This window comes from Salminus brasiliensis, chromosome 5, assembly GCF_030463535.1.
Source record: "Salminus brasiliensis chromosome 5, fSalBra1.hap2, whole genome shotgun sequence".
NCBI classification, from domain to species: domain Eukaryota; kingdom Metazoa; phylum Chordata; class Actinopteri; order Characiformes; family Bryconidae; genus Salminus; species Salminus brasiliensis.
The window spans coordinates 17,356,111-17,380,185 of NC_132882.1; the positions used below are offsets into that span (position 1 = coordinate 17,356,111).

Sequence of the window (24,075 nt, forward strand, 5' to 3'; positions counted from 1 at the left end):
GTTCACACAGCGTACAGAAGCAGCTACAGGGTTCAAACCATAGATACATAGTTTTCATTGGACAGCAGTGATATGTTGCTGTATATTGGTGCTGTATTTAAGCAGTCTTTGTCTGTCACTCACTGGTGAGCAAGTGAACACATTTACACACATTTACACACACACACACTTCAGGAGAAGTTTTCAGTGAAAACTTCAGGGAAACTAAACATATTTAGGTAGTACTATGGGGGTCAAGAAAATACTGAAATTTTCACCAGCAGGTGGAGCTATAAGGTGTTATTTTCTAGAGACATATGGAGCGGTTATTGTAAGATTCTGGGTTCCTTCCAACTCCACTGGACCTGGCCCACCGTGTGCTTCACAAACTTCTCATTTCTCAAGTTGGAAGAAACATGCACTGGGAGACAGGTTTGTATTGAATCAATATGAATGTATTGCTTTATTGAGGCAAATGGCATCATGACAGAAAAAAAATTAAGACAGATGTGATTTCAAAAATAAATAGATTCTGACGCCCATAAATAAAATTCCTGGTCCTTCTTCATAGATCCCTTATCAGTGAGTATGTGAGCATAAAAGCCCATCTACATGCTTTGGTTAATAATTGAAAATGTTTTGGGGAAACAAGAAGAGAACATGAGAGAAATGTGATCCAGAGGTAGCCGGACACACCTGACCACAAGCTGAGGCTGTCTGTAGCATCGTCAGCCAGGTCAACACAGATAAAGATGTTAAGGTGTTTTTCCATTTAGTTTTTAGACTTCGTTTCAGGACCTCAATGAATGCAGAAGTAGTTTACTATGTCCATAAATTAGCATTTAGCATTTCCAGAGCAAGAAAACAAACATAAATCACTACCTATTTCTAAATTACGTACCTCCAATTACCTCCACCTAACTCTCAAAGTAACTGAACACTCACTCACATGAAGTCACCTGAAGACATGAGCTGTGTTTTAAACTGTGCCCTATTCCCTATCCCTACAATCTTCAAACCAAACAACACAACAAATAAGAGGTATTCAATGTCCGCTAATGTATGGCTGTGTCTGAAATGGGGATGATGCCTAGCTGATGCCTTGCTGTCCGCACTGTCTCAAAAGACAAGGACTCTGTAACTGAAGCATGAAGGCAACAATACAACCAAGGTATCGACAGCTTGTCCAATAAAACAGAAATACCAGCGCTAAACAAATAAAAGCAAAACAATTACTAGATTATGGAACTTCAATTCAGACATGACTGGGTGTCTTCCAGCCTTACAATCCTCTCTGCAGACAGCCTATATTGTTTGTAAAAAACTTATTGTGGTGTGTTTTGGGACCGTTATAGTGCTCCGAAACAAGCTGAAATGCTGCATGTTGTCGGTCACCACTACAACATGGCGAAACCCGAGAGTACTATATGCACTATTCAGTAAAAAGGGCATAGTTTTAAACACATTTATGGACTTTTGGCAGGTTGGACATGTTGTGCAATGTGAAGTTTTTTCTGCTCACCACAACTGTACAGAGTAGTTATCAGAGTTACTGTTGAGTTACCTGAACTTGGCCATTCTGTTCTAGCTAAGTCCATTAAAACTGAAAATGAAGACAATAAAGACAAAGTTATCAGATGTCTGTTCTATAATGCTAAAGTATGAAAACATTGCATTTCTAAGCAGACAAGGAAAAGACAAGGTAAAAGGAACCTGCAACAATGTAGTAATGTAGGTGGGCAAACCTGTGGTCATTTAGTGAGGCGTTAAAATGGATGTTAAGACTTGCCTTATGCTGGTGTAATATGCAGTTTAAAAAAAAACAAAAAACAAACAAACCAAAACAAAAAAAGGCAAACTTTCAGGTCAACAGTCGGCCTATGGCAAGTCGGTTACAAAAGGAAGAAAAGACATGCAAACGTAATGTATTCGAGCAGATATGATAATCTCACACAGATGGAAAGTGGTAAAAATCGTCACGAAACATTTCTAGAAAAGGCATCTGGAACAAAAGTCTGCATGTGAAGGCAAAAACGTTACGTCTGGAATCATCTTGCACGTACTGTAATTAAAAGAATTTTTTCGGTGCCTGCCTTTCACAACAAGGTAGAGCAAGGATTCAAGTAGTACATCTGTTTAAAAATAGAACTTCTGGTAATTGTTTAAAAGAGCAAACAACTCCTGGAAATCTCACGTCGTCCTACTCATACATCCACACATAATATATACTCTTTCCTGTTAACGAAACCGACGACCTACGCGCGGCATCCTCTACTTCGGTTATCGGTGAAGACGAGTTGCCGTTGGATGCGAAGAGTGCGTATAGTACGAACATCCTACACTAAAATGTCTTACAAAGTGACACATGATGCAGTCTAAACTGATTGTAATATATGTCCTTCCAGCTTCTGTATACATCTACCGAGATAAACAAGCACTGTTTATCCATACATCATACATTTCAGTTCAAAAGAATAAATATGCAGGTACATGCTGTTCCAGTGCTGGACTGGTTCAAATAAATAAGGTATGATGCAGGACAAATGTTCTTGTCCCTTAAGTGAAGCACACAAACACTAAACATCCTTTTTAAAAACCCATTTCCAAAATATTAGAGCATTTATGTCTATATTGACTCGATACACTGTACACAAAATTAATTCCAATGAGTATTTTTGCATGTCCAATAACATTTCTATCTACAATGCAAACATTCAGAGAACCACACTGCAGCATGCACTTATCGACTGTACAAAGAGGACACAGATGAAGCTGTGTTGTGGAAAGACTTTTAAATGTTGTCTTGAATGTGTGTGTGTGTGTGTGTGTGTGTGTGTGTGTGTGTGTGTGTGTGTGTGTGTGTGTGTGAGAGAGTGTGTGCGTGTCTTTGTGTGTGTGTGTAAGCGTGTCTGTAAACCGCTTCCCAATCTCGTCTAAAAACCAAAACCCGTCTTGTAATCATGGCAGAGTGGAGTGAGAAACTGTCCGATTACGCCAAACACGTACAAATCAAATCTGAGGTGAAAACATCTTGGCTACTCGGCGAACATTGCGCAAACGTCCCTTTTTGACATGGTTTTCGTTGGCTGCAAAAAAAAAAAAAAAAAAAAAATCTGCAGTGTGTCCTCCAGCACACCAGCAAAGTGCACTTCTCTTCTTGATCAACTACAATCTTGTGTATAAAATACTTTGTGTAAATTTAAAATGTGCGTGCAGGTTCACAGTTAAAACGTCCTCAGCCTTTTTCCACGTGTACACGGCCTCTGGGGTCCTGTTCAGGTCCGGCCTGTGATCTGGAACAAGTCCTGCTGTAGTGCAGTGCAGGTGAGACAGGAAGAAGTCTCTCGCAGTAAAGTCAGTGAAGTTTCAACTTCAAAATAAACAGGAGGAATAAATGAGAAGCATGTGGCACGTTTTTTTCCTCCCCAGAAAGTCCATGGTTTAATTTACCAAGGACAAAGAAAAGAAGGTTAAAAAGCCTCAGGCTTTCCTAAAAAAAAATAACAACAAAAAAAAACCCACACAAAACAAATCAAATAAAATCAAAATAAAACTCCCAGTGCTTCAGCTGCTGTGCAGCGCCTACAGCCCTGGGTCATGACCGCAGTGTCTTTACCAGCTGTGGTCAGCTCAATGCGACATCAGTGGTCCTGTTACAGAGAGAACCTTGCTAAAAGTGTTGGCTATGTACTGTAAGTATTGCTCTGGGGTCACTCGTTCCCCTCTGCTGTCACATGATGTCCAGCTTCATCTCCTTGCTTGGCCTCCAAGAGAGACAGAAAGAGAGAGAATGAGAAAAAACGAAAACGAACCAAACGTCCGGCAGCAACAGCAGCATGCTTCTGCTGGCTGACTGACTGACTCACAAACAGTCAGTGGGGGGAGAAAGAAATAAATAATAAAAAAAGAAACATCAGAGTGCACTGAGAAGGAAAGAGACTTCCTCGAATCCCCTCCGCCGCAGAGAGCGAATGTTTCATCATGCTTAGTCAGTTTTTCCGTTCTCCTGAGTCTGAGCTTTGAGCTGTCGGCTGGAGCGCAAGACCTTGTAGCAGCCGCGAGCGATTTTGTGCATCCACATGACGTTCATGATGTCCAAGCAGATGCTGGAGAAGATCCAGGCACTGCGGCCGCCGAAGGAGACCCGGTAGAAGGCCTCCGTGCCATAGACGGAGCACATACGGCTGTAGTAAACAGGCATGACCGCAATCCGCACCATGAAAAACACAGCCGCCATCAGCACCCCGTTGGCGAGGTTGGGCCTGGAGGTTTTGGGGTAACCTAACACTTCAAAGAACCAGCTGCAAAACACAGGTGAACACACTGACGTGACGCAGAGCACAGGAACTGCCTTCAAACGACAGTTTAAAGTGCGTCAAGAGTTATGAAATGACATGACTAATAAAAGTACATTGCATGTAGTATAATTTGTATAATATGGCTCAGACTAATCAAGAGCAGCGGGACACCTACCGCTGGTTCACACATGGGGTGGAAAACTCTGCAAGTAGACGGAAGTTAGCAAAATAAGGCAACATTCCTTGGCCCTGGAACAGCAAAAGTGAAGAACAGACAATGACAGACAAAATAAAATGACACATCGGCAGACCTTCATCATGTGAACAGTTTCAAATGACAATGTTGTATCCTAAAACTCTGCTTCTCCTGAGAAACTCTCTGGAGAAATCAGCACAGTGGGAGCATTTCAGAGCATTTCAACTCATTTGTGGCATCTGTTGGAACCTTAGCAGTGTGCCAAACTCAAATAGACAACAAAATAGGCTTAACCTGCTCTATGTTAGGGGTAATATGATGAGGAAAAAAAAAAAAAAGATAAACAGCCTCTAACGATATATTAACCATGCCTAATTGCACTAATAACAGTACAATAACCAAGCACAATTCTACATACATTTTACATTTATATTTAAAATTCTAAATATGATTATGAATAATTAAAACGATTTGCACTTTGGTGTTAGTAAGTTAGTTAGTTAGTTAGTTAAATAATGGGGGTTTAACACCAGGACAGCTCATAGGCCATTTCCTCCTGGCAGGAGCGGTTCGTTGGATTTGGTCATAGGAGGAGGGGTTGGGGCAGATACATACTTTTAGACCTGTAATTGATAGGAAGTGTTCCAGCTTTGGTTTGGGTGAAGATGTCCTTTATTGTTGGCACTTCACACAGTGTCTGTCGTGGTGGTTTTTCACTTTTAGTGTAGACTCTCAACTGTATAGAGTTTGGCATAATAGCAAACTGTATGAAATCAAAACTTTATATGACTTAATAAAAACCTTATTAGGAAATCTAATCTACTGAGTGGGGGGCTCACTTTGCTCTCAAAACAGCTGCAATATCTTCATGGCAGGAATTCCACAAGATGTCAATCCACCTCAAGGTTGGACATGTCCGTTGTACAGAGTATTTATCAGATTTATAACTGTACAGAGTATTTATCAGAGTTACTGTTGAGTTACCTGAACCTGGCCATTCTGTGTTAACCTCTCTCCTCAACATGAGAAATCCATATGCAAAACTGCCGATTGATGTTTTTTGCTTTCTAACAAACTCTAGAGACTGTTGCACTGAAAATCCCAAGGAGGTCAGCAGGTTTAACTTACCCCAGGGTGCTGGCTCATTTTGCCCCACAGACACCATGTTGGGAAAAGCAGAGCTACACTCTTGCTAATCCACTCACATGTTCTCACACACTGCACACTCAGCAATGTGTTTGCTATAACATTTTAAATCACCCTCTTTCTATATGTATCTTTCTACCACAGCAAGATTTAAAAGGAAATCTAGGGTGCATGACAAAATTATTTCTTTATTTGCCCAGTTACAAGTGGTGGTTTAACTTACCCACTGGCTCATCTTACCCCACTCTCCACTACATGCAGTCACACAGGACTTAAATAAGGCAAATTATAAAGATCCACCTGGTGTCAAAGGCCACCTTAAATGTGAATGTCCAAGTCTAGATCTGTCCTGGAGGCAGTGATACACAGTGACACACAGACATAGTTAATAAAAGAATAAGATTTGCTGGAGTAAAGATTTACTCCACCATCATCAGTACACTACCACACCTCACACATACTGCCATCCTCTCCAGCATTACACTACGCAAGTCCTATTGTGTTAGCCTGTTCATTTCATAGTTTCATTCAAGTTACTTCAAAAAGACCATTCAACAGAATGATTGACATTTATATAAAAAAACAAGAGCTCTGCAGAACACACAAGAAGCCATTGTATTAGAACAATCACGACTAAACGTCTAGGCATTACACTCCAAAAAATAATAACAGAGCCACCAAAACAGCTCTGACCATGTCCAGGCATAGGCTCGACAAGCTAGCATTAACTTTCAACAGTCATCAACATCAACAGTTTGTGCTAAAGTAGATCTTCTGTAAGATCAGACCAGACGAGGCTAGTCTTCACTCCCCAGACACATCAATGAGCCTCGAGCGCCCATGACCCTGTCACAGCCTGCTTGATGTTTGCGAGATGCTCAGACTTGGTTGTCTAGCCATCGCTATTTGGCCCTCGTCACTCAGATCCTTGCACTTGTCCATTTTTCACTTGTGTTCAACTTCAAGAACTGAATGTTCACTAATATGTATATCCCACCCCTGTGACAGGTTCCACTGTAACAAGGTAATCAAAGTTAATTACTTTAATTGCAGAGATTTTCAATGTTATGGCTAATTGGTGTAGGTTGACCACCATGTTGCTACATTTTGCAGGTATGTCATTCAGTTGGAAGGTACTGTAAGAACAGTCATCCCCACATGTATTGCACAAGAATGCTATTTTAGTAAGGCTTGAGTCGCACACTGCTGTTTTCTCACAATCCTGCAGAAGGCTCTGCAAAGTGCCTTCATACCACATTACTACTGCAGCGGGAAACGGGCAGCCGTGGTGAAGTCTGTATTATCCATAAAATGCTTTTCCACAAACATACATTTTAATGGAAAATGCCCAAGAGGAAGAGCACCCGTTTAATCACAAGCTAAAGTTTAGGGATTTGCAACTGGCCTTTTTTTTTACTTAAATCCTTGATAATTTTAGTCATTTCTTATTGATGTTCAAACATAAATAATGTGAGCCAGTTTAAATACATGTGTGTTGCATTTAAAAACCTTTCCAAAAAGGTCAGCAGTAGCCTGTTGCTATTTTGGCTAATATAAAAGTACCAGACATGTTCTCCTTTTAATCTCGTCTAACACAAGAGCGGGCAATTCCGGTCCTGGAGGGATGGATTCCTGCACAGTTTTGTGCACCCCCCTTGTTCAACTCCCCTGTTAATTGCCATGTTTAGTAGGTCTTTTACAGCAGGAAAATCAGCAAACTGTGGCCCACCCTTGGTCTAACAGGTCAGACGAACTATGTACCATTGTGTAAATCAGGAGAATTGAAAGGACTTTGCTGTGCTTCACTTAACTTTACTTTAAATGCCTCTTCGGTAAACAAAAATAAAAAAGCGATTAGAAAATGGGATGTAGTTGCATTCCAGCATTTTTGGTTAGTAAACCCCTGGCATCCTAAAACGTATCTGGCTACCTGTGTGCATGTTCACCTTTTCATTCCTTGCCAAACCCTGGCAAATATGAACAGCATACTTACCTCGAGGCTAAAAGGAAATGCAGAGTTTAGTATACTTACTGAAGAATAGATACAGACAGAAAATAGGAGGAGAAAGAGAAACACACTAGCATATGCATGCTAGTACCCCTAGGCACTGGTAAGTCCATACTGTAACTGGGCTTCATAGCTGCTCAGTGTTCTGCAACAGCACAACAGCAGACAAGACAGGAAGGAGTCCATCTACATTCAAGCCCGGCCCTTTTTTTTTTACTTCAAAAGAAACCAACTAACTTCAGTTCTGGTAGTTTTTGCATGAAGAGTTTGTTGGTCAGAAGAAGTGGGACTGCATTATTCAAGAAGTCATGTTAGGTGAGGACAGAGACAGACAGACAGATTCTTGGAAAAAAAAGGTGCAGATTGAAAAGCAAAAAGAACAGAAAAGCTGCAACACCAACATTAAAGTTTAGTTGAACATGCACTACTTGATTAAAGTCAAACAACACACATATATCTAAGCTAGAAACGTTTAGAAGCTAACAGGACTCTAGTCCTTTATGGTCCATAGATGCGCCTGGGATTCCAATTATGAAATGAACCGTAATAATTCAATTTACAAAACTGACAAAAATGCTTCACACATAGTACTCGAGAGGAAAACTGAATCGTTATTTACAACAATTGACAATAAGAGCATGGGGCACAATGTTAGATATAATTATTCATATAAATGCATTTGTAAAAAATCAGCATTAGGCCAATTTGAAATGTATTCGTAACACAAACTCTCATAAATAACACAGGAAACAGTAACAACAAATAACGCTTATGACTTTTCGAACAACAAATTTACTCAAATAAACAGGAATGAAAGAGTCGAGAGACTAGAAGCTTAAATGCTGAATCCATTTCAATCTCATTCCTCATTTTGAAAAACGGCATGTTCTACTTGGCTTGAGTTGGCAGTCATGAAAGTGTCCAGTGACAGTATGGCCCTACAACAACATTCACTTGGTGTTTCTGGAGGATTTTGTTTTTCTGAATTTGCAGACTAGATTTGGAGACAGATAGAGATCATCCCATTGTCATATTTTCTTTTTACCTACCAATATTTATGCTCTGCTTTCTAGACACAGAACGTTTAATCCTCCCTAGGAACAACTGATGAAAAGCAAAACCATTATGCCACAGAGCTGAGCACTCTTTCTGGAAGCACATCCTCATGTTTGAGTCATTTTTGGACTAGGCAATTCCTCTCATGCTGTTTACTTCATGTTGGATCAGAATTCAATACAGCTGCTTAGCATTTCCGTTCAGGTGACCTGACCGTTTATTAACGTCAAGCCAGTTTTATTTAGCTAGTCACATGTTTTTCTTGTTGTTCTGAATTGAAAACATAATGGACATTCAGAGCCAATTGTGAGTGAGGGCAGATAGCAAAATGCAGTCAAATTCAAGCCCATACTGTAAGTGTGGATCAAACAGTATCCAAATAAAGCTTGGCAGTGTGTTCTCTCCAGAACGGCAAAACAAAGAAGCCATGAATCTCAGAGAACTGCATCAATTTTTCAAAAACTAAAGCAAATAATCTGATCTATTTCAGGTCATGCTGCACCTCTGCCAGCTCTGCCTGCCAGGATGTGGCTATTAGATTTTGAAAGAGATGCAGAAGAAAGTGGGAAAGAGAAAATGTGTGTGAGAGCAAGAGAGGGCGAAGGAAGAGAGAGAGAAAGAGAAAGAGAGAGAGAGAGAGAGATCAGCTCTGGCACAAAGGAGTCTAAGGTAATCAGAGCATGCAGACAGCAGCCCCTCCACCAGCAGCAGCACTGGAGCTGTGAGCTGGTTCTGCATGCACCCAGCCTGGCCTGGCCCAGCACAGAGCAAGACCACTTACTGAGGGCGCTGTGAGAGAGAAGCAGGGTGAAGGGAGAGGGAGAAGGGGATGGGTGGAGGGCTTCTGCCATTACCAGCAATGAGCATTCCATGCAAAAAATACCATAGTCATCATAGCCATAGTCAGCTAAAAGAACCTGGCCTTCTGAGAGTTACAGACCAACAGAGCCAAAGGTGAACAGCAGTGGCCTCCAGCGTGCTTGGCCTCGCAAAATTAGCTAAAAGTAAGTACAGAGCTTTGGAAGCGAAAGCCACATTGCCTCTACCCTTCATGTCTAATCATGAAGAGCTGGTGTCTAGCAGTTTGGGCGATTTCCCAGCTCAAACACACCTAGTTGAACCAATCAGGCCCAGTTTCCCAAAACCATCTCAGATCATCTTAAGATCATTTTAACTGACAGAGAGGGTGAGAGAGTGTTCAATGCAATGCACCCTTTACCATTTAAGAATCACTTTCGTGCCAAAATGTTTTTGGAAAACTCAGCCCTGTTGATCAGCAATTTTAGTAGATGTATTTGAACAGGAAAACCCCTGAACTGTGCTGGACACTGGCCCTCCCAGATCAGTGTTTGAATACTGCTGCTTTTCCCTGACCTGCTCTATACTCAGACAGGCAGCAGTTAATGCAGCAGGCCTGAAAAGCATAAGAGTATTTTATCTATCATAACTACTATGATCCTTTAACTTGAGCCTAACATTTCAGACTGAAGTTGTGGCCACACTGAACACGAGTTAACTCTTGTCAGGCAAAAAAGCTCATTCAAAAAGAAAAAGACACAAGAAAGCGAAAAAGGAGTTCTGTTCTGGTAGTAGTTCAATTCACTTTCCTCCAAGAAAACAATAGAAAGCAAAAGGGTTTATTTTCAAAGTACCTAAATAGCAGAATTGCTCTGCTATTAACATGCCCCTTGTTAATCACAGACTAGCTGCCCATGTTATATAAAGAATAAAGAATAAAATAAATAAATTCTGCACATTTCAGTTTTGTTTTGCAATATGTAAAATTAAGCAAATAAACAAAAATTATGCCTAAGAATGTGCAGAGGTCTGGAGTCTCTTGAGAGGATGGTATCTTATTTTCACATAGAAAATCTAAAACACAATTTGACTGGGGGTGCCCATACTTTTGAATGTGGCTGTATACATTTTTGTTTTTAAAATGACATTACATGATTTTGACAGAAGAAACAAGGCTTTCTGAAGCCAATTAAAACCGGTCATATATTTTCATTATTATCCAATAAAAGTCATATTTTAATGTTGTAGGCCCTAATAGAAAAACAAGGGCATTTTAAATTAAATATTTATCTTATATTTAGTGTACAGGATAAATGCTGTGCAACAGAAGTACAAATCAAGTATAATATTTATGTTCTATATGAAATCTAAATCTGTGTACATAAGATGAATACTGAATTGAGGACAGATGTACGAAACTGTTAATGTTAATATGAACCCAAATTAGGAGGATTGACTTCAGATCGATACCTGGCATACGCTGGACAGGGGTTCGCCTTGGGGATTAACTCTCTAGTGTTTGAACTTTGAAGTGTTTCAAAACAGCTACGTGATACACAGATCGAAGATTTTGATAGCGGCCATCATCAAGTAAAATCAGGCCACCCACACTCATCAGATTACTGCTTCACCCAGGCAAAGAAAACAGTAAGACAGCAGTTCTGTGTGACCGCGATTTCATTCTAAAATGGAGCTGAAAAAGGAATTATTTGGTAAGAGTAGCAGAAAACTAAGAGCTACAGTCTGATTCTCACACACTACGCTGAATTAGCACCATGGTAATATTCATACACACTCCAGCTGGCAACGCCTTGAAGTGTTAGCATAGAGCAGAGAGCTTTTAGCAGCAGCTTCCCACCTCTCGGGCCACAGCTTCCCATTGAGCGGCACGGCTGTTCACCCTTGATTGTCTCTTTCCCATCTTGCCTGCACATTCTGCTATTGGACAATAGGGAACTCACCAGTACATAGTAGTAAGCATACAACGCTGCCAGGTGATGAATTACAAAAAACTTGTCCCCTATCGCCCTCCAATAGTAAAATATGAGCAGCAGATCTGAAAAAGAGAGAGAGAAGAACAGGGGAAGATGTAAAAGGCAAACAATTTAGCAGTCAGTCTGTCTGTCAAGACTGTTTTTGAGAATCTCAATTATATCTGGGTCATTTATAGAATACAACATTTATAGCAAGTCCCCAGCTCTGGTTCTGGAGATCTACCACCCAAAAGTATTGGGACACCTGCTCATTCATTGTTTCTTCTGAAATCAAGGATATAAAAAAATAAAAACAATGATAAAAAAAAAAAATTGCATTCAGAGACGAGAGCTTTAGTGAGGTCAGGATGTTGGATATTCACCACCCATAATTCCCCAACTGATCCCAAAAATACTAATATCAAAAATCGAACTACACAGCTCTTGGTAACTCAGGGTTAACTGAGATACTGTTGTAAGAGCCCCCAGTGACTTAAAAATATCATGCGAACTATGCTGGAACAACGATTAAGCCACACTGGTTGAACTTGCTCACTGAACGCTGCATTTATTTTCTTTTATTTAATATATATATATATATATATATATATATATATATATATATATATATATATATATCAATGTATGCTCCTGTTGCCCTGTTGTTTTTTTATTAAAAAGACCCCAACACTTATGAACCCTTATTAAAAGGTCCATAAGTATTCAGACAGAGAAAATTTTTGTAGTTCAGCCTCTCTATACCACCACAGATTTCAAATTTAGATATGATTGAAGTGTAGACTTTCAGCTTTAACTCCATGGGGTTAATAACAATATTGCAATAACCATTTAGGAATTGCAGCAGACATTTTTATATAGCTGTAACCGTTTACAAGGTTATTTCAAATCCATTGTGAAGGTATACAAAAAAAGCTAAGTTCACAAAAATCATGTCACTGTCCGAATACTTATGGACCCTGATGGCATCAGCAGGAATTTTTTCTGGTAGCATCATCAGACAGACTTACAGAATTTACGATAATAATAATAATAATAATTTATAAGTTAATTTATATTAAGTTTTAATAAGTTATATAAGAACTCTTAACAGTCACATTCAACAATGAATGACAGGTGGTCCTATACTTTTGTCAAAATACTGTATACTGTTTGGGTATTCAGGGTCAAGACTGCCATTTTATACCAGCTTCACTTTATTTTATTTATCTTACATTACAAAGGAAATAAGCCTATGCTTTTTAGTTATATCCCTCACCAGTCATTTTAAGTTGTATATAGTGCTATTTGATTTTATCATACCATATTCTTACCAGGTGAGAGTATTTCGGGAAGCAGCATATCAACATAGATGGAAAACCTCTGCAATATAGTCTTACAATAAGCTTAACATGCTTTCAGACTGCAACAAACGTCCCAGTCAGTTCTCCACATCTAATCAGACAGCATATGAACAACTCTCACCAGATATGAGGTAGCCTGTTGTTATTCCCACGTTTATCTTCACCAGCGTAGGATCTCCCCTGTAGGTTAAACACATGGTAAACGATTTATTACAATGGCTCTGTGGTGAGGGTGACTGAGAGCACACTGCAGCCATGTTCATTCCTGCAGAGCAACGTCCTCCCAGCAATCTCTACATGCATTATGACAGTCCGGGCAAGTCCAGACAGCTCAGTGATCTCACCACACAGGGTCCTGATTGACAGCCTCATCGAAGAAGAGGATGTAGAGGCAGAAGAGCCCAACCACTATCGCATGGAGTGTGGACACCGTTCTAGAAAAACAAAAGAGGCACAAAGCAGATCAAAAGCCATTTCTATCCGATTCAGGCTCATCGCTGTTTTTTAGTGTAATACTGAGTTGGATAGAAATATCTAAAATATACAGTATATTTTAGTGGTTGGGTCATTTTATTAGAGAAAGGAAATGTGTTTTATTACAATGTCTTAATGTGTAATAACCAGTAACCAAAACTGTGGCATTTGGCAGTTGTTTTTACATTGTGTCACAATTTCTTGAAGTATGGACCAACAGAAATGCTCCAAAATTACTTGGAATTACATCTTTTTACATTGCCTTGTATTGAAAGTTAAGAAGGATTTTTTTTCCCTTTTTCTGTAAAGCTGTCATTTTGGAGATACAAGGTTTTTGCATGACAGTGACTATATGTACATAGTGGTAATTTTCCTTAAACTACTGTCTGTACTGCAGTTTACAAACCAACCAGCCAGGTGAGAATTCTGCTCTTTGTACTGATTTTGCCCTGATTTTCTCATTCGTCCCTTACTGCGTGTCTCTCTTTCTTTAGCAGACACACAGACAGACAGACAGACAGATCAGTTTGAGTGGCAGTCTACAGCTTGCTCACTCTGTGTAATCTGGACGTCTTGAGACAGCTGGGAGAAAGAGCATTGCTCAGTCGTATTAACGCATTTGGCAGGATAGCACTTAAAACACCAGAAAGACGACAGCCTCTGTTCAATATTTTGACAACGTTGATCTGTTGTAACAGCATGAATTAGAATTGCAATTACAAAAGGTGCAGACGGTTAAAGCATGTGATAAAGGCGTGTTACTGGCAGATCACTACTCGGATGAAGGTTTCGAAACGAAATACCGCTGCACACTTGCTTTCAGTACAACATATCTGAGCAGCCCCAGACAATAACCTTACCTCACTGTAAATACTAGTACTTAAGTACTAATTATGTAAAGCTGCTTTGTGACGACAACAGTTGTAAAAAGCGCTATACAAATAAATTTGACTTGACTTGACTGTAAAATCCATAGAAAGCTCACTCTTACAGGGTAGTGTGAAGACGCTGGCTAAAACACGATGAACCAGGGAAATGAGAATTGTTGTTAACTATACTGGCTAACCTACTAACCATACAATGATACTGTGAACAACAGCTTATATCTTGGTTATTTCCACACAGACCCAGTGACACACTTTCTGGATTCTCCCTGCCAATATATTTAGGAACAAAGGTAGAATGTTAAGAGGTGAACTCAAATCAGTGGCTGACCGAGATGTAATGGCAGTAAGCCAGTAAGCAGATGTTACCATGGACAAATATGTTTGACAGGACAGGAAGAAAGACAAATGCGTGATTTGATTTAGAATTGATATTTATAATAAAACGAACAGCTTACAGCGCATCATGTTGACACAACATTTAACCCTTGCACATTTAATTGTAGTGTTTCATATTTGAAATCAGCAATGTGTTTTAATACATACATCTGCATGTGCATTACCTTTAATTTACACAAATCCATGTGTACATTGTTACCAGAACAATGAAAAGCTTCGTTCACCAAAATAGGAAGTCCATTAATGATGTTTTCATTTGGGAAAGAAACACCTTTAAGGATGTGTAGATTGGCAGAATTTTATTTGCTTGAACAGATCGTTGTTTCTTTTATAATTATCCACTGTAAGTCATTAAGTAATTTAGGGCTTACAACATAAAGTGGACCAATGTTTTATGTCCTCCATATTTGTAAGAAGCAAATGCATGATCAAAATGTATGTAAAAATTCTGATTGTTTACAATTTTGAACAGTGGTCCCCAACCCTGGTCTAACTTCGTATTTATTCTGCTCCCAAAACCACTGATGACAGATTCATAAAAGCATCCCAAAGAAAAGATCTTATATTATATTATCTAATAATAATAATAAATGTGCTTACATTTTCCAAAACATGCTAAGTCAAATGTTTTCTAATTATTTCCGTAGAATTTTCTTAAGACATTTTACATTCTTCTCCTATTTAGGTCATTTGAAACAGTAATTTTTTTTATATGAAGACAGATCATATAGGTAGTAGAAGATCACACATTTATGAATGTCTTACCTGGAGTTCCACTCAATCTGCTGTTTGTGGCTGAGTTTCAGGAAGCCAGGGCTGATCCTGGACGACACCCAGGGACTCACGGTGTGAAAGAGCCACTGGAAGGTGCAAAAACTCACCACAGCGATGAGCAAGATCAGCTGGGTGAAGGGGTCCATGGCCACCCGAGCCCACTGATGGAGAGAGCAGGGTAGAACAGAGAGAGTCAAATGAGGGGAGACTCCATGTAGTGGCATTACCAGACCTGTGAGCAACTTACGCCCCATTTCTGACCGCACTGGGGGCTCTTCCCAAAGACATACCCGCTAAAAAAGAAAGCAGTAAATGTTTAATAGGCTTAACCTTTGGATTGTACAACTCTGTACAACTGGCAGCGGCAAAAAAATAGGCCATGATGTTTAGCCTCAGGTTCCAGAGTCAGTAGACTCAAGCACATGTCATATAAAATTGAGGGGATGGCCAGTTCTGTGAACTGTACAAACAACTCTGATACACTGTGACGCTTTACCATATTTAAAGCACCATTCAGATTCTTGCCATACATAACTGCCGCCAAGCACGTCACAAGATATGCTAAAGGCATCTGGACAACAACTCAAATCCTAGAATAGTATGGGACAGTACAGGACATTGTGCACTGTGGAGAAAGGCACAGGTACATTCAAATAAAAAGATACCCTGCAACAAGGTCCAGGTGAACTGATATTCCAGGGAGGAGACCATTGGTCCAGTTAACGTGTCTAGTTATCGTTAATGTTCAGAGACAAATTATGAATCTGATCCCTGCAAAACTACTGGTCATTCCTTCCTTTCCAATTAATCATTGGAGATAAAAAATGAGCCCATCCCACCAGCGGCCAACTGAGCAAGAGTATAAGTGATCCTCACGAATATGCCTACAGCAAACAAACAAACAAACAAACAAACAAATAAATAAATAAATAAATAAATAAAAACAGAGCTAACCAACCACAATACCCGATTCACATTTATTCATATCATGAATTATAATATAATTTAAATAATTAGACACTATACCTGTACCAGTACAGTGGATTCTTTCTCCCTGCATTTCATCGTTTAGAAAGTCAGGGTCAGAGTGTAGGGTGAGCCATGCTACAGCAAACCTGGAGCATAGAGAGTTAAGCACCGTGCTCAAGGGCCTGGAAATCAATAACCCAGCACTCTAACCCCTGAGCCAACACTGCCCTTTTACACTATTTAAAAAAAATATTTTATATTTTATAAAATGTTGTACATGAACAACAATCAGATACTAGCATTAGGCCATATTGTTGCATCCCCACTATTTATTTTGTTATTTAATAGTAACATATCCATTGGTAACAAACTGAACACTGGAATATTTTGAATCTTGAATGAATAAACAAACAGCTGTGGGCAGCTTGAGGTTTGCATAAACTCAAGGTCATGCCAATATTGGGCTTTCAAATATTCTTGGAACAGTTCTTTTTTTGGAGCCGGAGGACTTGCAACATACATCTTTCATACAAGAAAACAATTAGCTGCACAAGTTCATTAATACATTTTGGGGGGTCTTGAAATTAACAGGGTCTAAAAAGTTTGCGCTTCTGAAATGTGGTTCCGCGATACATCAATCAATCTTTATCCACCGTGTGGACGTTTCATCTGTAGATTACTACATAATGTAAATTCATTTCCCAATCTATGATCTCAATACCATGCGCTCATACAGTCATGATCTAGTACAAATAACCGGAACGCACCGATTTCCCACTTCTAAAATGCTGATCACCAGCTGTAGTATGCAAACATGTTTAAAGCAACATCCTACATTTTCATGCTTTGGAACTGGTGCGTGCCCCGGTATAGATGTCTTGACATTTTTGACCATTTCTTTTAGTTCAAAAGGCACTCGCAAACTTAAAAGTTGTGCAATAAGATGCTGTGGCTCAGCAGTTAGAGCTCCAGGCTATTGAAGACAGGGTTGTGGGTTCGATACTTGGACTCGGCTGGAGTTGGCTGCCCACCGCTCCGGATTTGCCTGTGCTCACTGCCCCTAGTTTATTAGCACGTGTGTGTGTGTGTGTGTGTGTGTGTGTTCAACACCACTGACAGGTTAAATGCAGAGGACACATTTCACTGTACATAGTACAGTGACAAATATATGCACCTTTACCTTTAAGCAATACTCTGGGTTTATTATACAGTTACTACCCCAAAGAGCAAAAACCAAAGAGAGATAATCTGCCCCTGCCACACGCACACACACAATTTTGCTGTGAAAGTGGCCAAAACCTGCTGAAAAGCTATGCTTGTTTGATGGAGGGAGGCAGAAGGGAATGAACAAGGCTGCTCACTTGTCTGACTGTAATTCAGTGACAGCTTTCACTAGGCCGACGCATGTCCTTGGCAATCGGGCAGCCCTTTTTGCTGGACCCTTTTCCTGCCATATGGCTTTATTAATTAAAAGCTAGCCTTCAACATTCCATCACTTATAGACAGCACTGATAATTACATATTTCCACCAAAGGTTGTGATGTGAATAATCCTGTATATGGTCCTCTACCTTGTTTAATGAAAATGATTAAGCTTGTGTGTAAAGCCGTTCCGCAGGCTGAATGCTTGGGCAAGCACTAATTGCCCAAAGGCATCTTTAGAGAGTGGCAGCAGACCAGTCAAACTCTGAACCTGAGCCTGTTACCTAGCCTGAATAAAGTACTGAAACTGAAAATCACCACAACACCCCTGAGATTGAATTTTACCAGGAGACAGCCATGCACTAGCCTACTTGCTGGTCTTGCTGATTGATTCAAAAAAATGGTCTCTGTAAACGGGATGCCACGATGTAATAAAAAGTGGCCTGTTTTAAATGCTAGAATTGTTAGTACGGTGGCATCACAGGTACTGTGTGTGCACAGCACAGCCCCAGGGGCCTGGGGTTGTGTGTTTAATCATCACTCTGGTCTCTATCTGTTTGGGGTGTTCTCCAAGTGTCTGTGTGGGTTTTCTCCAGGTGCGGTTTCCTCCCTCTTCCACCTGCAAGTAAACTACATTTCCCCTAGGTGCAAGTGAATGGGTTCATGTGGTACCCTGCACTGGACTGGCACACCGTCCAGGGGATATTCTTGCCCTGTGACCAATGATTCCGGGTAGGCTCACTACAACCCTGACCAGGAAGAAGCAAATAAGAAGATGGGTGGATGGGTGAAATTCCAGTCAAGAAAATAAACAATACCATTCCATACCAGCTATGCCCTGCTGGAGGATGACAGGCTTCAAACTGAGTGCCTGTGATTGCAATTAGCAGAAAGCATACATTTCAGTAGTCAAAGGACATAAACATGAGCATCTGCGATTCATTACAACAGTAACAGAATTGTCTGAGGGAAATATGGATGTGTACATTGAATTTATTATAAGCCTCAGCTAAGAAGCACTGCAAACACTATTAACGCAATGCAACTGACTACATGAGAAATGGGCTAATAATTTAAGACTTTCTCAAAAAGAATGGATCAGCTGCATCAATTTTTCATGTGCTAATCACGAAGGCCAGAACTGTGGTGAACACACTGTATTTTGGACAAATGATTTAGATAACGCCCGTTATAATTAGAACAATTTAAGTGAAAAAAGGAAAAGGACAGCCAGTAATGAGAAAGGTGCACACAAGCAGAGATATCCTGAACAAGCCATTAGGAAGCCAAACAGACCCATACAGAAGCCAGGACATTCTGAAGAGACAGCATCCAACAGGAGTCACAACCAACTTAAAGCAACACTACGTAGCATTTTTACCTTAAAATAACTTCAAACCCATTGTGATGATCCACTGACTTCTAACAGGGAGAATAGCATCGATGTTGTTGCTACTCCAGGCCTTTTTTTGTTGAAGTGGGCAAGACAACGCTTGCAAAAACTGCATAACGCTGCGTAACCATATTTGTGTAAAATCTGTACCACGTCAGTCCACATGCTTCTTTCGCCTTCAGTGATGGTTCTGTATTGCTCAGCTCGTCCAGAAAGAATGTCCTTTAGTGGTGGCTCAAAGCATGAATTAAACTTCCCGACTGTAAGGGGAGTCCAAGAGCAAGAAATTGTCCATAGTGTTGCTTTAAAGGTGCCTTAGAATGGGAGCTGCATTTTCCTTGGCATTAAATAAATGAGAGGTATATGGAAGTGACAGACTTTCAACCTCAAAAACTGTTGTCTCTTCATTAAAGAAAAAAACAAATCTGGCATAACCACCACTGAGGTATAAAAAACGGCCAATTCCAAAACTCAAACTGTTACATAACAGTCTTTACTTGTTATATTTACTTCTCCAACATTTACATGAACACTTCAGGAGAATATGTTGTTGTTCATACATGTAACAGTGGAGTGCAGCCTATCACCAGCAGTCTCTACCAGTTATGGCAATACAGGCTGCTACAAGAACCGTGACTTGCAGCTTTTCCTGAGGCAGTGTCCGCAGAAAAGGAGCTCAAATATGTCGCGCAATGAAGCAAAAGTCAGACATAAATCTAAAGCTAGCTGACCGGCTTTTACAATCTCGCCTCTCCATCGTCCGCTCCCTCTAAAACAAACTGGTGCAAAACACATCAGAACACATCAAAAGGGAAAGCGCCCGGCGAGAAGGCTAAACCTAGTAGGCAGGTGCTGGGATAAAAGCTAACCAGGCTAAAATCCCTTCAGTGATCTGACCACACAGTGCGCTGAGAGGACAGCAACACTATCCGGTAAGACTCAGGAATAATTACAGTGTTCTTGTAACAGTGCTAAGGACTGTGCTATGCGGCTGTGGGCCGTCGCAGTGCCGTAAACCAGCCAATAAAGGCAGAGCATATCTTTTTCTTTCCTACAAGCCCTCTGTTAAAGGAAAATCAGAGTGTTTCATTCGGAGAGAAAATAACAGGGTTTTCAATAAGCCTCTAAAAGTGTGTCTGGGTATTTTTAGCCCCAACCAAAGTCACAAGCATTCTTTGATGTATAAATAGGGAGTCTCACAAAAACTATAGTTCAATGTTCAGTTATGTTAACAATACACACAAGTAGTGTCAGATTAGACTTTTAGTATGTGGTACATCCCATTAAACAAGATTAACTCTGCTCTTTGTAACGATACATGTAGATGGTCAGCATTCTAAAAGTTAGTTATTTAGTTAATGGGGGTGTAATGCCAGGACAGCTCATAGGCCATTTTTCTGCCACAAGGGGTTATTTAAGCTTTATAAGTCCAATGCAGCATCTAGCCTATGTGACCAAAGTAGGTTGTCATTTTAGTACTTATACTGGGGTCGGCCTTGAACAGGTTATTGCTCGTTTTTGCTTGTCCCTGTTGTTGGATACCCACAACACGCCTCAGAAAAGCATATTATTTCTATGCTATATATCACAATCAAAATAAAACGATCATATTGCCCTCCTCTATTATCTTCCACAGGACTCCCATTGGAGTCCTCAGCACTCGCATACATACACACTTCCGAGTGACCTAGTTTGTAAACCTGTAGTTCACAACCACATGCAGCTAATGGAAAACATTAAGAGTGTTCCCTTACCTAGGGCTACAAGAGTCTGTGTAGTGCACAGGCCTGTTCTGTGTTGCAGACAGTAAAAATATGATGGTTAAAGTAGTCTATTGTGCTAAGGTATTGCACAATATCAGAGCTGACATTATCCAACTCATTACCAAACAAAACACGACCCTTTAGGCTAACGTTAATGCGGCTCTAGTCAAAACTAAAATCACAGCTTTTATACAGACACCATGTCATTGCTAAAGCAGAGCTTTGGTGCACAGGCATACAGTGGAGTCATGCTGTGTGTTTACCATGACGTTGAGCTGAGCATGTCACAGCACTGCAGCGTGTGCAGTCAGTACACCAATCTGTCGCACTCAGATCTGCACAGACTCTGATGTGGCTCCGCTGGTCTGTGGTGGGTGGGCCGGCCAAACTGGCCTTGCTGCATGCCTCTCTCTTTTCACAGGTTTAACAGGCGGTTAGACAGCCTTGTCTTTACACCATGTGTGCTGCGTGGTACAGGAAGTTAATCGCAGGTTGTCCCCCATTCCATCCCAGCATGTTAAAGCTTGCTCTTTTGTGCAAAAGCTACTCCTAAGCCTACACAGGTTTACTAAAAAGCCAAAGGCTTTATGAAATAGAGGTATGGACATAAAATGAAGAAAATATAACACATGGTTGCATCCACTACATAGAACTACAGTAGAACACAAACCAATCTTTCCTAACCATCTGATATGCAGGCCTAGCTGCCTACCTAAAGCACACAGTTCAGTGCCACAGAAAGAGTATTTAAAGTTACCCCTTATATAGGAACACAACATACCAGCTGTCAAGAGCAAAGCACCACAGAGTTCAAATAGCAACATATGGAGGCATACATATGGTGTACTCTGCAGTGCTGCCAGCGAGAAAGACATGATTTAGTGTCAGTCATGAAATCAGGACTCACCAGTTCAAGTCACCTCTGTACTGCAATATTCTACCACACTGTTGAACCTTAAACATACAGAATGACGTCAGCGACCATGCATGAGCAAACATTAGTCAGATATAAGCATTTCTGAGCCTGGAGGCCTTGATTCAGTTGAAAGATTACCATTCCAACGTGCAAGGTCTCAGTTTTACCTGTAAATTCCTAGTCCTAAGATTGGAATCTGGGCATAAACATGGCAAGATGTCAAGCTTTAAATGACTGAACACAAACAGGCTGCGACACGAGACGGCCCGAGCAAATATGATGTCCGATTCAGTTATTATGACTGAATGTCAGTGAATGTGAATGTGGGAGAAAACAGAACTGAGAAGCACAGGCATGGCTTCTCCACACGGTCAGTCGAGTAGCATTTAGTCTGGATAGTGCAGTCAAACCTACTAAATAAAGACCAACGCTGCTTTAGGTACAGACTAACTAAACAGACTGAACTAAAACCGCTTACCAGCAGAGCTGAACTGCACTGACAGGGTCTTATTCATCATCAGCAATGCAAAACCCTACATTCACAGAATAGTTCAGCTATCTGTTAAACTTAACCAGCAGGTTCAGAAGCACTGAACTGTGATGGGTTTCAGAAATACTAGAGTTTCTAGTCTAGAGAATACTAGAAATACTAGACTGATGGGTTTTAGTCAGGTCCTTAGCATAATATTTATTTGACAATAAACAAATTATATATTTTATATAACACTTACAATTTATATACCTTACATATATACACACACGCACATTTTATAATTTCATTATTTTGTGCATGGTACCATTGGCTCACACATTTTACTGGTGTATATTTATTGTAGTGGGAGCTTCAGTTTTTTTTTCAGAGTTTTGAAACAACATTAATAATCCATTAAAAAACAACTACACTAGTAAACTATTTTAATAAGGTTGACTGTCTGGAAATGTGTCTTTTGCATTACGTATCAAATATGGACAGCTAGCTTTGGTGCAAGTTTAAAGGAACCCTGACTGTTAAGGATTGTAGGCCTGTGCATTAAATAAGTGTTATGTCCACTTTTAAAATACGACATACAATTTTTAAAAAGCATATTACAAAAACAAGTTTTACATGTTTTAATAACATTGTTTTTGTATGTATATTTTTTTCTGTATTTTTTTATTAATCCACTAATAGGTCACCACTGCTGCACTGTGATGATGCCATATGGAGATGAAAACAGTCAGTAAAGTTGTCCTCTTTTGCTAGCTAAAGCAGGAAGCACAGCTGAACTATATATTTGAGGTAAATTAGCAACCATATGCCACAATATTTTTAATAACTAAAAGTGACTATATGTTTATCTTGCCAGTCAGAAAAGAAAACTGCCCAATCCGGGTTGTACTTTGCATTGAACGCTAGCCAGCATTACAGAAGACTGTGAGGAACCGTGAGAGAGAACCGCGATACTGAATTTGACCAGTATCGCCCAGCACTAACACCACTGCATGCTCTCCGACCACAACCACACGTCCAACGCTTCATTATTTGGAAGTTTCTGGAGTTGTATGGGTCCATTTCAACACCAGGAGTCAAGCCACAGCTAATGATCACCCTCAGGGCGACATAAACACTAAAAACACTCGATAACGGAAATGTGCTCTTCGTTCCCAACATGTTGGGGGTTCCTTAGGCCACCAGCTCTTGTCGCAGTTCTCACACCACACAAGACTTAGCGTTAGCTGAGAGTCTAAAGACGTGGTTAAATATGTTACTGGCCCTGAAACGCCAGCCACAAACAGACGTTCACATGAAGCTTAACTCACCTCTCGTCAATCATCAACTGTGTGAGCTAGCTCCGTCGCCGCTGTACTCGCTAGCTAGTTGGGCATGATGATGGATGAAAACATCACACGCTGCCAAAATGTGTCCACGGCCGGTGCATCTAGTCCCTCCTCCTCCTCCATCCACACTGCGAACCACACGCCGTCATCTTGCCGCCGCGGTCCGTGGGCCCGTGCACGGCTTTGCAGAGCGCGGTGGAGGCGGTAGAGCGGTGCGTTAGCAGGCAGGCAGGCGCTAGCGGGATGCTGCTGCTGCAGCAGCGACAGGGCTGGAGGAGGTTACTGCAGGGCAAGGCGCCTCCTCTTCTCTCTCAGCCTCGGATTTCACTTTCACTCTTAAAGCGACACCGCGCTCCCTCCCTTTAGCAACAGCGCACTCGGCGACTGCACACCCAGCAGCTACACACACAGCTTGCATGAGGAGCCTGGTCCTAAGTGTGTGTGTGTGT

At 40.6% G+C, this 24,075-nt stretch overlaps 1 protein-coding gene across 1 annotated transcript; it reads right to left on the reverse strand.

Moving 5' to 3' along the window:
• Nucleotides 1-412: 412 nt before the first annotated feature.
• Nucleotides 413-24,075, reverse strand: tlcd4a (TLC domain containing 4a). The gene is made up of 7 exons (XM_072679671.1): nt 23,609-24,075; nt 15,338-15,507; nt 13,160-13,249; nt 12,937-12,995; nt 11,443-11,537; nt 4,453-4,526; nt 413-4,280 (listed from the first exon to the last, which is right to left on the reverse strand). Exons 2-7 carry the CDS (start codon nt 15,490-15,492, stop codon nt 3,965-3,967), a joined length of 789 nt encoding a protein of 262 aa, XP_072535772.1. The 5' UTR covers nt 15,493-15,507; nt 23,609-24,075; the 3' UTR covers nt 413-3,964.